The 13377-nt window shown below is 42.9% G+C and overlaps 1 protein-coding gene across 1 annotated transcript in view; it reads left to right on the top strand.

Moving 5' to 3' along the window:
- LMNB2 (lamin B2) overlaps window positions 1-13377 on the top strand; it is an 84131-nt gene that overhangs the window by 30184 nt on the left and 40570 nt on the right. The window contains exons 3-5 of the mRNA XM_082270935.1: window positions 7869-8025; window positions 11956-12081; window positions 12159-12329. Coding sequence (XP_082127061.1) covers window positions 7869-8025; window positions 11956-12081; window positions 12159-12329 — 454 coding nt within the window. The remainder of the gene's footprint in view (window positions 1-7868; window positions 8026-11955; window positions 12082-12158; window positions 12330-13377) is intronic.

The following is a 13377-nucleotide window of genomic DNA, read 5'->3' as shown; positions in this document are numbered from 1 at the left end:
CACATATACATTTATGTGTGTATGTATGTATGTATGTATATGTATGTATGTATATATAAATATTTTTTCCTCCTGGAATTTTCCTGTGAGATCTACAATCATCTGCCGGACTGGGAGATGAGCTGGATAATCTAGATGCAGTGGTCACCCCAGTCTGGCCAGCGAGCGCGCGCAAACCTAAGCTCCGCCGCAACATAGCCCCACTGGACAGGGGCTGGCCTGCAAATTTAAATGCCTCGCGAGTTTGCATACAACCAGGTCTCGGCCCAAGTCGCAGCATTCCTCCTGACCAAAAGCTCCTCCATTTCGATGGAGAGTGGTTCTGTCTGGAGCATTGCCCTAGTTCCTGGTAATGTGGACGTGGAGGGTTTTTGGGGGTGGACGTTGGCCCCTCCTTGAGACAGTCAGACCCTGGGTTCCCCTCCTTCCTGTCGGGCATCCCCCTCCTCCCCTTGTCATCTGTCTCCCACCCTACCCCCCTCCACATATGCTGGGGCTGTTTGGGTGGTCCGGTCCACCCTCTGGGGTGGGCGCAGGGCGCTATGCTTGCAATGGGGCTGGGTGGGTGCACTGCCGGAATCTTGATGATTGACTGTATTGGGGGGTGTTGTACTTGGTGGATGGCTCCTGCCATGGCCGCCTCCCTGGTTATGTTCTTAAGGCCTGTGTCCCTTTAAGCCTCGTGATGCTGTGCGGGGCTACCGTTTTGTTGTAGCCTGTGTTTCTATACACGGTTATGTTTGTGTAGTCCGGCGGCCATTTTGCGGTGGTTTGCCATTGAAGATAGCAGTGGCCATGACAGTGGGCGGTGATTTCGGCACCGTGAGCCCCTCCTCATTCCCTGGTGCTGACTCCTGATCTTCCCGATCGCCGCACAGATTATCATGGTGGCTGCAGGTGCCTGTTTCTGCTGGGTGGTGAGTCTGGTTGGGTTCTCTCCCTCTACTGAGGATCGCTTGTGCCTGACGACCGGTAGTGCTGCTCGTGCAGTGGGGGTTGTCCCTTGCAGTGTTACACTTTTTGTGGGGTCCCCCTGGTGACTCATGGAGTCTTTGGAGCACATCTTCCCCTCTGAGGCTAAGCGGCCCTCCAGGCCCCAACCATCCGTCGATGCACTGATGTGACGTTCTTGAAGTCCTAGGTGTCCCTGCTACAAAAAGCGTCACCTGCCTCATCTACCTAATCAGATTCTGAATCTGATTTTTCTGCCGGGGATGTGGGTCACCCTGCTGGGTATGCAACCACGCTCCCGGAATCCTGATAGTGAGGATGATTCCTCCACGTCTGCAACCGCGCATGAAAAGGCGCTGGTGAAAGCACTGATTGTATCTGTGCATGAGACCTTGAAGATGGGGGACGCAGCTGCGACGGAGGCACAGGTTTCGTTTGGCACTCACAAGCCGCCCATAGCGGCAGAGATGTCTTCTTTCCCCGCCTATTGACAAAATTGTCGCTAAAGAGTGAGGACGCCCAAAGCATCACCTTGGGGTCCCGAAGCGCTATGCTAGGCATTTACCCCTATGAGGAGTCCCTTCTTAAGTGGACCCCCCCCCCCCCCCGTTTTCCAGATTCAACAAGGCAACCATGATTCCGGTTGAAGAGTCCCTGGCCTCTTAATGATCCGGCTGACAGGAAGGCGGAAGCTGTGGCCCGCAATATGTACACTCTGGCTGGTTTGGCACGGAGGCCGTTATTCACCATTGCCCTGGTGTCCCAAACTCTGACCGAGTGGGCTAAGCTTTTAAGCCCCCCCCCCCCCCCTGCCTTTGCTGAGCTGGCGGACCAGCTGGTCCATGGGCTGCAGTTTATCTGCGACTCCTCTTTTGGATGTGACTCCCCTGATGATGCTCTCTGTTTTGGCTGTGCTCCTTTTGGCGTTTTTTTTTTTCTCCTAAACTATAAAACCTGATATGCTCAGTCCATAACATAAACCGTGTTCTGAATGAAAAACACAAATTCTCCACTGTATCCCCCAAACCTCTCACCTGGAAGATTGACCCGCACTACAAAGGACACTCTCATGAAGGACACAGAATTCCCAATTCTGTCAAATGGATTTAATTGGATACATCACACCGATCAAGCTCTTCTTGACCATTTGACAGCCGCATACCGTTGTTACTTTTAAAGGCGGTGGGAGAGGTGCCCCCCCCTCCCTCCTGCCGCTTCCGGGACCTGTTGGCAAGCCTAGAGGCGATCCAAACCATTGGATGCCTGGGCAGGAAGAGGAGTGAGAGCAAGATATCCCCTACTCGACTCTATGCCCTCGGAGGACTGGAGCGATGTCTGATGTCACTTGCGCCTCTTAGCCTTTATAAAGGGGTGATTTTTTTATTTTTTTTATTTTAGTTTTCCCTTTTTAGAGGCAAAATTACTTGCATTAAAATTTAAACGGAGTTCAAACCACACCACCGTTGAAGCGAAAGCAATGATTCTAGCACTAGACCTCCTCTGTAACTTCTAAATGGGTAATTTGTAAACTTTTTTTTTTTTTTAAAGCATCACCTAAAGTACTGTAGTTTGTCGCCATTCCATGAGTGTGCGCAGTTAGTTTTAAAGCATGACTTTTAGATATCCATTTGTGTTTTTTTTTTTTTTTTTTCTAGGGTCTCTGCTATAAAAATGTAGATATATGGGGGTTCTCTTAAGTAATTTTCGAGCAAAAAATACTTATTTTAAACTTGTAATCAAAAAGTTCCAGAAAAGGCCTGGTCTTAAAGTGGTTAAAGATCAGTGGTTCACACACTCTTAGCCTCGAGCACTAAGATGCCCTTTGGATGCCTTTCTGTCAGTAGCTTGATAACTAACTATCCCAGCAGACCGGATGGCAGTGGATGCAATACTGACCACTAAATCCACTAAAGGCTGGGCAATGATGGCTGTAGAATAAATCACTCCGTCTCTAGATGCTTCTGCACTGACAGCACTTCTTGTGGGTTCAGACGAAAAGGAACATTGCACACTGAGGCTCCCCTCTGCAGCCTGCACCTCCCTTTCCAGTCTTCTCCTGTGTTTCTCTTCCCACTTCAACTTTTTTTTCCTTGGGTTCTTCTTGCTCTGCACCTTGTCATTTTTATGTTGTTCTTCCTAAAATAAAACCAATCAGAAACTTACATTTCTATTGTTGTGTGTGTGTTTTTTTTTTTTTTTTTTTTTTTTTTTACTTCTGACTCTAGGTTTTGTTCCTTGTCTTGCATTTGTTCACCAAGCTCCATTTAATCACTTAAGGACTGGAAGGTTTTACCCCTTTAATGACCAGGCCTTTTTTTTTGCAATTTGGCACTGCGTGACTTTAACTGGTAATTGTGCAGTCTTGCAATGCTGTACCCAAACCAAATGTATGTCGCCCCCCACAAATAGAGCTTTCTTTTCGTGATATTTGATCACCTCTGCGGTTTTTTATTTTTTGCAATATAAAAGAAAATTTTCAGAAAAATAATTAAATTTCCTACGGTTTCTTATGAAATCCAATAAACAATTTTTGTCATACATTTAGGCCAAAATGTATTTAGCTATACATGTCTGATTTAAAAAAAAAAAAAAAATCTCAATAGGTGTGTGTGTGTGTATGTGTGTTTATGCATGCGTGTGTGTGTATGTATGTGTGTATAAGTACGCTACCGTTCAAAAGTTTGGGGTCACCCAGACAATTTCATGTTTTCCATTGAAACTCACAATTTTATTCATCAAGAGTTGCAAAATGAATAGAAAATATAGTCAAGACATTGATGAGGTTAGGAATAATGATTTTTATTTGAAATAATAGTTTTGTCCTTCAAACTTTGCTTTTATCAAAGAATTCTCAATTTGCAGCAATTACAGCCTTGCAGCCCTTTGGCATTCTAGCTGTCAATTTGTTGAGGCAATCTGAAGAAATTTTCAGCCCACGCTTCCTGAAGCACCTCCCACAAGTTGGATTGGCTTAATGGGCACTTCTTACGTACCATATGGTCAAGCTGCTCCCACAAAAGCTCAATAGGGTTAAGATCTGGTCACTGTGCTGGCCACTTCATTACAGACAGAATACCGGCTGACTGCTTCTTCCCTAAATAGTTCTTGCATAGTTTGGAGGTGTGCTTTGGGTCATTGTCCTGTTGTTGTAGGAGGAAATTGGCTCCAGTCAAGCGCTGTCCATAGGGTATGGCATGGCATTGCAAAATGGAGTGATAGCCTTCCTGCTTCAAAATCCCTTTTACCTTGTACAAATCTCCCACTTTACCAGCACCAAAGCAGCCCCAGACCATCACATTACTTCCACCATGCTTAACAGATGGCCTCAGGCACTCCTCCTGCATCTGTTCACTTGTTCTGCATCTCAAATGTTCTTCTGTGTGATCCAAACACCTCAAACTTAGATTGGTCTGTCCATAACACTTTTTTTCCAATCTTCCTCTGTCCAATGTCTGTTTTTTTGCCCACCCAAATCTTTTCCTTTTTTATTTGCCAGTCTCCGATATGGCTTTTTCTTTGCCACTCTGCCCAGCATCCCGGATTCGCCTCTTCACTGTGGATGTTGACACTGGCGTTTTTGTGGGTACCATTTAATGAAGCTGCCAGTTGAGGACCTATTTCTTAAACTAGAGTCTCTAATGTACTTGTCCTCTTGCTTAGTTGTGCACCGGGGCCTCCCACTTCTTTCTGTTCTGGTTAGAGCCTGTTTGTGCTGTTCTCTGAAGGAAGTAGTACACACCATTGTAGGAAATCTTCAGTGTCTTGGCAATTTCCCGCATGAAAAAGCCTTAATTTCCCAGAACATGAATAGACTGTCGAGTTTCAGAAGAAAGTTCTCATTTTCTGGCCATTTTGAGAGTATAATCGATCCCACAAAAGCTGATGCTCCAGATACTCAACTAGCTCAAAGGAAGGCCAGTTTTATATCTTCTCTAATCAGCACAACAGTTTTCAGCTATGCTAACCTAATTGCACAAAGGTTTTGTAATCATCAATTAGCCTTTTAACCCAATTAGCTAACACAATGTATCATTAGAACACAGGAGTGACAGTTGCTGGAAATGGGCCTCTGTACACCTATGTAGATTTTTCATTAAAAATCAGCTGTTTCCAGTTAGAATAGTCATTTACCACATTAACAATGTCTAGACTGTATTTCTGATTAATTAAATGTTATCTTCATTGAAAACAGTGCTTTTTTTTCAAAAAAGATATCTCTAAGTGACCCAAACTTTTTAATGAATGTGTGTGTGTGTGTGTGTGTGTGTGTGTGTATATGTGTATATATATATATATATATATATATATATATATATATATATATATATATATATATATATATATATATATATATATATATAAATATAGGTTTGCGCAAAAGTTTTTTTTATAGCGTCTACAAACTATGGTGTATATACTGGAATTTATGCACTTTTACAGGCTTTCTAAGGGCGTAAATTGTTAATTTCACTCCTCACTACCTATCACTGTTTCGGAGGCCATGCCAAGATTGCACAACCCCCCCCCCCCCCCCAAATGACCCCTTTTTGGAAAGTAGACACCCTAAGCTATTTGCTCAGAGGCATGTGAGTATTTTTGCTGATCTTGCTTTGTCACAAAGTTTTGAAAAAAAATATATATATATTTTTCTCTTCATTTTCCAAAACAAATGAAAGCTGCAAAATACTCACAATAGTACATACCTTGGGGTGTCTACTTTCCGAAAAAAAAGTCATTGGGGGGGGGGGGGTTGTGTTATCTTGGCATTTCATCACCTCCGAAACTTTGATAGGTAGTGAGGAGTGAAATCAACAATTTACCCCCTTAGAAAGCTTGAAGGCGGTGAGATTTTCGGGGTCCTGTACGTGGTTAGACTGCCAAAAAGTCTCACACGTGCTATCCCTGTAAGAGAAGCAGCAGAATGTATTTTGGGCTGTAATTTTACATATACCTATGGCATGTTTGAGCAATATCATTTAACCACTTTAAGACCAGGCCTATTTTTTGACACTTGGTAAAAAAATTTTTTTTTTTCTTTTTGCTAGAAAACTATTTAGAACCCCCAAACTATATATCTATCTATCGCAGAGAATAAAATGGAGATCGTTGCAATATTTGCGCAGCGGTTTTCCAAACGCAATTTTTTTTGGGAAAAATTCACTTTTTTTAATTAAAAAGATAAGAAAACAGTAAAGTTAGCCCAATTCTTTTCCATAATGTGAAAGAATGTTACGCCAAGTAAATAGATACCCAACATGTCATGCTTCAAAATTGCGCATGCTTGCGGAATGGCGACAAATATTGGTACTTAAAAATCCCCATAGGCGACACTTTAAAAATTCCTGCAGGTTACCAGCTTAGAGTTAGAAGAGGTCTAGGGCTCAAATTATTGCTCTCGCTCTAATGACCGCGGCGATACCTCGAGTGAGGTTTGTACACAGTTTACATATGTGGGCGGGACTTGCATATGCGTTCGCTTCTGCGCGCGAACTAACGGGGACGGGCGCTTTTAATTTTTTTTTTTTTTCCTATTTATTTATTTTATTTATTTTTACAGTTTATTTAAAAAAAAAAAAAATGTTTGATCATTTTTATTCCTATTACAAGGAATGTAAACATCAAAAAGACCTCAGACCTCACAACTACACTAAAAAAGAAAAAAAAAATTGTTGAAACAAAAAAGGCCCTGTAAACTAGTTACTAGGCAACAACGTTTGACGTTGCTCCGGTCCTCCAAGACCATAGCCGAGTAGGGGCCATCTTGCCCTCACTCTACTTCCTGTCTCTGAGGATCCAGGATCGGATCGTTTCCCCACTGCTGGCGGGTCCGGTAAGCGGGGAAAACGGCCTGCCGCTGGGACCACTCTTATCTAAAAGCCGTTCGCCCGCCGTTTTAAAAAATCTGTCTATCTGCTGCTATAACCTCGGTATTTAGCGTCAAAGGGCCGACGTAAATCGACGGGTGGACGGTAAGTGGTTAAGGGACAATGCTCCCACTGCTTGTAAAAGAATTCTAGTGGCTAATTGGCTGCTAGGATTGCTTTTACAGGAAAGCCGACCGCTGGCTGTTAACAATACCAAGATGATGCCTACACCTGCAGGAGGGGGGAGCACAGGCGCTGCAGAAGTTGTGGGCTCCCAATCAGGATTTGCAAGCGCATCAGGAATGACACTATGGGCTCTGTGGGCCTGTTTTCGAATTCTTGGTGGCTGCAGGACACAGCACCAGCTTGAACTGCACTTATGGGACTCGCCAAGTCACCGAGTGTTACTGCAGTGCTGGTTTGACTACGACCAGGATGTACTAGGCTGCTGGTGCTTGCCAGTTCACCAAAGGGTTGAGCGGCACTAGTACTGATCTTCTGCTGCATGCGAGAACTATGTAATTGTTGCAACTCGGCAACAGAAGAACGGGGTCGGGTACGCCTGACCTTAGCTCTGATGACAGAGTAGTGTTCCCTGCTATCTGTCAGGGGGGGCGCGGCTCTCTCCAGGTTCAAATACTGTTGTTAAAGTTTTTGCTGAATAGAGTTACCAGTGTTAGCCCCCGTTCACACTGGGGGCGACCTGGTCGCCTGACAGGTCGCCGTAGGTCGCCTGCCATACAGAAGCTATGGACCCATTCTAATAGGAGCGACACAAGTCGCTCCGACTTAGAAAAAGGGTCCGGAACTTCTTTGGGGCGACCAGGAGCAACCTGCATAGACTTCAATGTTATGAAGTCCGTGCCGGCCGCTCCGAGGTCGCGGTGCGAGCAGCGTGCCGCGACCTGTGTTGTCGCCCGGGGAAGTCGGATCGCCCCAGTGTGAACGGGGCCTTAGCGATTTGTGTTTAAAAATAAAACTTGCTTAATGTTTTGCTTGTATACAATTTTTTTTTTTTTTCTTTTATAGTATCTTTTATATTTTTTTTTTCAGTTTTAAGAAAAAAGATGCTGAGCTGGTTAGTGCACAACATCGCAATAAGGACCTGGAGGCATTGCATTTTCGGAGCGAGGCAGAGCTTACAACCGCCCTAGAGGACAAGAGGAAGCTTGAGGCAGAAGTGGCTGATTTGCGCGCTCAACTTGCCAAGGTATGCAGATGGTTTGTGTGAGTAGTCTGCAGATCAAGAGAAGCAGACCTGTTTTTAATAAGACAATTGAGCACTACATTATGCAGTCATATTAACCACTTAAGCCCCGGAGGATTTTCCTGCTAAAAGACCAGGGGGTATTTTGCGATTCGGCACTGCGTGACTTTAACGGACAATTACGCGGTCGTGCGACGCTGTACCTAAACTAATTTGACGTCCTTTTTTTCCCACAAACAGAGCTTTCTTTTGGTGGTATTTGATCACCTGTGCGATTTTTTGATCACGCGCTATAAACAAAAAAAGAGCGACAATTTTGCAAAAATAACAATATTTTTCACATTTTTTTATATGAAATTCCCCAAAAAAAAAATGTAAAAATCAAAATTTTTTAACATTTTTGGCCAATTTGTTTTATCCTACCTATGTTTGGTAAAAAAAATCGCAAAAAGCGTATTTTGATTGGTTTGCGCAAAAGTTATCGCGTTTACTAACAAAGGGAAAGATTTTTGTCATTTTTGTTGTTTTTTTTTTTTTAACGCGTAATGGCGGCGATCTGCGATTTTTTTTTTTTTTTTTTGCGGTACTGCGACATTGCGGCGGACAGATCGGACCCTTGACTGACATTTTTGACACTTTTGGGGTTACCAGTGACCTTACTACAGTAATCAGTGCTATACATATGCACTGTTACTGTAAAAATACACTGGCAGTGAAGGGTTTAACTTTATTTGAGAGGGAGGGGCTGTGTGTGTCCCTAGGGGCGTGATTCTTACTGTGATTGGCTGTGGCTCTAGCTGTAAGGACACTGATCAACGGATCTACATACTAGATCCGTGTAATCAGTGTCTTTACAGCGAGGAGAATGACAGGCAGCTTGTTTACACAAGCTGCCTGACATTCTCCCTCTTCCCCCGACGATCGCCGAGTGGCCGGCGGACATCGGGTCCGCTGGTCACACGCGCGGGGGGGTGCGTGACCGCGCCTCCGCGGGCGCGCGCTCGCTCCCCCCCCAGACCCTCCCAGGCTAGTGACGTTAATTAACGTCACTCTGCCTGGCAGGGGCTGACCGCCGCAGTAAATCTACTTGCGGCGGTCGGCAAGCAGTTAAAGTATTTTCATATTTGCAATCAAGTTGGGAAAACGCCTACTTTACTTTACACATGTTGCATTTTCCCACAGGATAATTTAAATATTACAGTTTTTACCTTTTTTTTATTTGTGCTGTTCTGGAAATTCGAGCATTTAAAACCCTATTAGTTCTTTGAAGGGTCTGGGCAGCTGTTTGCCATAAATAATCCTGTCTGAATCAATGGCTCCCTCTGCTGTGTCTCAGCCAATGAGGAGGAAGAGACCCAGGTGAGCTTCTGCTCTCATGCACATTGCTGGTTTGGGCTCAAGTGAGTATAAGGGGGTGATTCTGAGGGGGAAGCTTCACATTTTAAGGTTTTTTTTTTTTTTACCTCCATGCATAGAATGCATGAAGGTTAAAAAACCTTCAGCCTTTCAAACCACTTTAGTTATCAATTGTAAACTTGATTTGAATACTGTGTCTGTCCTAATCACAAATGGGTATACTTTTTCAACTGTTGCAGTGTTTTTACCTTTTTAAGCACATCCTTACCGGGCCATTGTAAAGTGACGCCGGCAGGAACACTCCGTCGATCCGGACGTCCGCCCGCCCGTATCCGTTGCTCCCCCCCCCCCCCCATCGGGGATGCGGCGCGTCCGTCGGGACACAGCCCATCCTTGATCGCTGTAGAGCCATTAAAAAATGGCTCTTTACCATGTGACCGTTTGTGTCCAATCACAGCCGGCCACATGCACTTCCCTCGTGCACGCCGCTCGCGCGCGCCCCGTGGCGATCGGGGATGGAGATTGTCACTCTGACACAGTCCATCCCTGATCAGGGTAAAGAGCCAATGAAATTGTCTCTTTACCATGTGACCGGCTGTGTCCAATCACAGCCGTTCACAGAATGTCAACAGAGACAACGGTAACTAGCTGTTACCGTGTTCTCCTCCTCACACACTGATCCTGTGTGAGCCCATCAAAGTACCTGTCACCAGCCTATCAGGTACTCTGGTGTGCTGGTGACAGCTAATCGGGTACTCTGATGGGCTGGTGACAGGTACTCGGGTACTTTGAGTACCTGTCTCCAGAGTACCCGAGTACCTATCTGCAGCCCATCCCTCCTAGATTATGTGTTGGGGTGTTTGCTTTCCAAAATGGGGTCATTTTGTGGGGGTTTCCATTGTCCTGGTGTTCCAGGGCCTTAAAAGTGTGATATGTTGTAATGAAAGGTTATGTGTAATTTATGCCCCTAGAACACCTGCCGGTGCTCCTTGCATGTTGGGCGTTTGTATGTGGCCAGGATGTGACAAAGTATCATATGTGGGATCGCCATACTCGGGAGGAGTAGCAGAATCTATTTTGGGGTGTCATGCTATGTGTTAGAAATATCTTATAAATTGACAACTTTGTGTAAAAAAAAAAAAAAAAAAAAAAAAAAATGCATTTCCATTTTTTCTTTCCACATTTTCCAAAAACTTGTAGAAAAAAAAAATGACATGTTCAAAAGACTCACTATGCCTCATACAATATACATTGGGATGTTTGCTTTCCAAAATGGGGTCATTTTGTGGGTAATTCCATTGTCCTGGTGCTCCAGGGCCTTCAAAAGTGTGATAGGTCGTTAGGAAATTATATGTGTAATTTATGCTCTTGGAACACCTGACGGTGCTCCTTGAATGTTGGGCCTCTGTATGTGGCCAGGCTGTGTAAAAGTCTCACACGTGTGGTATTGCTATAACTTGCTTTATATAAAAATTTTGTGTAAAAAAAAAAAAAAAAAAAAAAAAAAAAAAAAAAAAAAAAATTATTAATTTTCCCAAGAATTGTGGGAAAAATTAACGACTTCAAAAAGCTCACCATGCCTCTTACTAAATACCCTGGAATGTCTACTTTCCAAAAAGGAGTAATTTGGGGGGTATTTGTACTGTCCTGACATTTCAGGGACTCAAAAAATGAGATAGGCCGTCGGTACATCAGGTGTGATCAATTTTCAATGATTGGCACCATAGCTTGTAGACTCTAGAACTTTCACACAAACTAAATAATAATCACTAATTTGGGTTATTTTTAACAAAGATATGTAGTAGTATAAATTTCAGCCCAAGTTTATGAAAAAAAATTTGCAAAATGTTATAATAGAAACTAAAACAAAATGTTTTTTCTCCAAAATTATCGTTCTTTTTTCCACTTATATCGCAAAAAATGAAAAACTCGGTGGTGATTAAATGATACCAAAAGAAAGCTCTATTTGTGTGAAAAAAATGATAAGAAATTTGATTGGGTAGAGCGTTGGATGACTAATTATCATTCATAGTGTGAAAGCGCTGAAAGCTGAAAATTGGTCTGGGCAGGAAGGGGGTGTAACTGCTCTGTATGGAAGTGGTTAAAAATAATTATATATGTATGTATATGTATGTATGTATGTATGTATGTATGTATGTGTATATATATATATATATATATATATATATATATATATATATATATATATATATATATATATATATATATATATATAAATGTTATGTATGTTTTTTTTTTTTTCTTTTTTTCTTTTTTTCTCTAAATCCTACAAATTAGAGGATTAGCCAATGAGGCAGTGAATTTTAGCAGCTGCAGTAACTGCAACTATTGTGAAGTACTGCAAAGCAAGAAGTGGAGCCTAAATACTAGGCAAACATGAATTCCCACATGTACACATGAATTGCAAACTACTCATATAAACAATTGTTTAAAAAAAAAAAAAAGAAAATTATAGATGGTGTTGCCACATTTTAGCTGCTTCTGTTGAAGATTCATTCTTTGTCCACTCAGTGAGACTTCCAAGTGGAAAATTATCTGTACATCTGATTTTGTTAGGCTGAAGATGGTCATGCTGTCGCTAAGAAGCAGCTGGAGAAGGAAACTTTGATGCGTGTTGATATGGAGAACCGCTGCCAAAGTCTGCAGGAGGAGCTTGAGTTCAGAAAAAACATATATGAAGAGGTAAAGAGATTCCATATTGTGGTGGAAAGGAGTTGGTGTTGCTTGTTAAAGCTGTATATAACTTTCTCTGGTTACAGGAATGCAGAGAAAGCAGGAAACGACACGAGCGCAGCTACGTAGAAGTGGACAGGGGTAGCAGATATGATTATGAATCCAAACTGGCACAAGCTCTAGATGAGCTTAGGAAACAGCACGATGAGCAAGTGAAGCTCTACAAAGAAGAACTGGAACAAACCTATCAATCTAAGGTAATGGGATTGACTATGATTCAGCAGTAGTATCCATGGTGGTAGTATTCTCTGTCTGGGCAATATTTAATGCCTACCCTCATGTTTACTTTTGCTGCTGTATACAGTGCTATGTTTCAGCAGTGGCATGGGAACCTCATGTCTGCTGCCAGAACACAACTGAGTCAGGTTGAGGGGCAACAGAATTGCTGTTGGAACAAAACGGAGTCAGGCTCTGTTCATCACAGAACACCTTGTATTTTATAAATGAAAACAATGCTTCCTCTGGCTGGCTGAAAAGAGCATGTCATCTGTCCACCTAAGCCAATCAGAGGAAGCCTCACATTCATTGATAAAAAGCCAGAGGCCTAGCCAGTCAGGAAAACTTGCCTTTAGGTAAAATTGGGGAAAAAAATCATCACAAGGGATGGTACTTCAATGCGAAGCATCCCTTGTGCTAGCTGGTCTTAGTTAAAATTCAAAGTCCTCTGCCCTGCCCCTTCCTCCATACCTCTGCAGCTGTAATCCAGTGCTGCAGTGGTTTAATACAAGGCCAGCCAGAAGCACATGGGACATTTTGAGTTGAATGTAAATACCGTCCCTTGTGCTGTTTTTTGAAAAAAAAAAACTCTTAAGCTTTGGCTTTTAAGTTCCTCCTGTGATAGACTATGGGGACTGACCTATTGCCTCCAAAAAAAAAAAAGTGTCTGGCTATATCTGGCTTTAGTAATTCTGAAGCATGTATCTGCAGCAAGCTTGTAGCACATCAGAATTCTATATCGCTTTACTTGTTCAGAATCGGTGACTTGTAAAGCACTGAGGCCATTTGGCTATCCTACCAGCCATGTAGACAAAGAAAAAAAGATTAGCAGTGTTTCTATTTTAATGGGCACTTGGCGCAAACATATAAATTAGAATTCTGACTCCTGGAGAGGGAACTCCTATAGAAAAGCTGTAAACGTGAATGTATTGCCTTTTCCTCCATTTCAGTCTTGAGCTTCTTTCACACGGGTGTTCAGTCTTTCACTCATCCATTGATTGATGGATGGAAAATAGACAGCAATTCATT

The sequence above is a fragment of the Pelophylax lessonae genome (assembly GCF_965119305.1).
Source record: "Pelophylax lessonae genome assembly, chromosome: 1".
In the NCBI taxonomy this organism is placed as follows: Eukaryota; Metazoa; Chordata; class Amphibia; order Anura; family Ranidae; genus Pelophylax; species Pelophylax lessonae.
The sequence above is the reverse complement of the archived record's forward strand: the minus strand, read 5'-3'. Positions and strand labels throughout refer to the sequence as shown.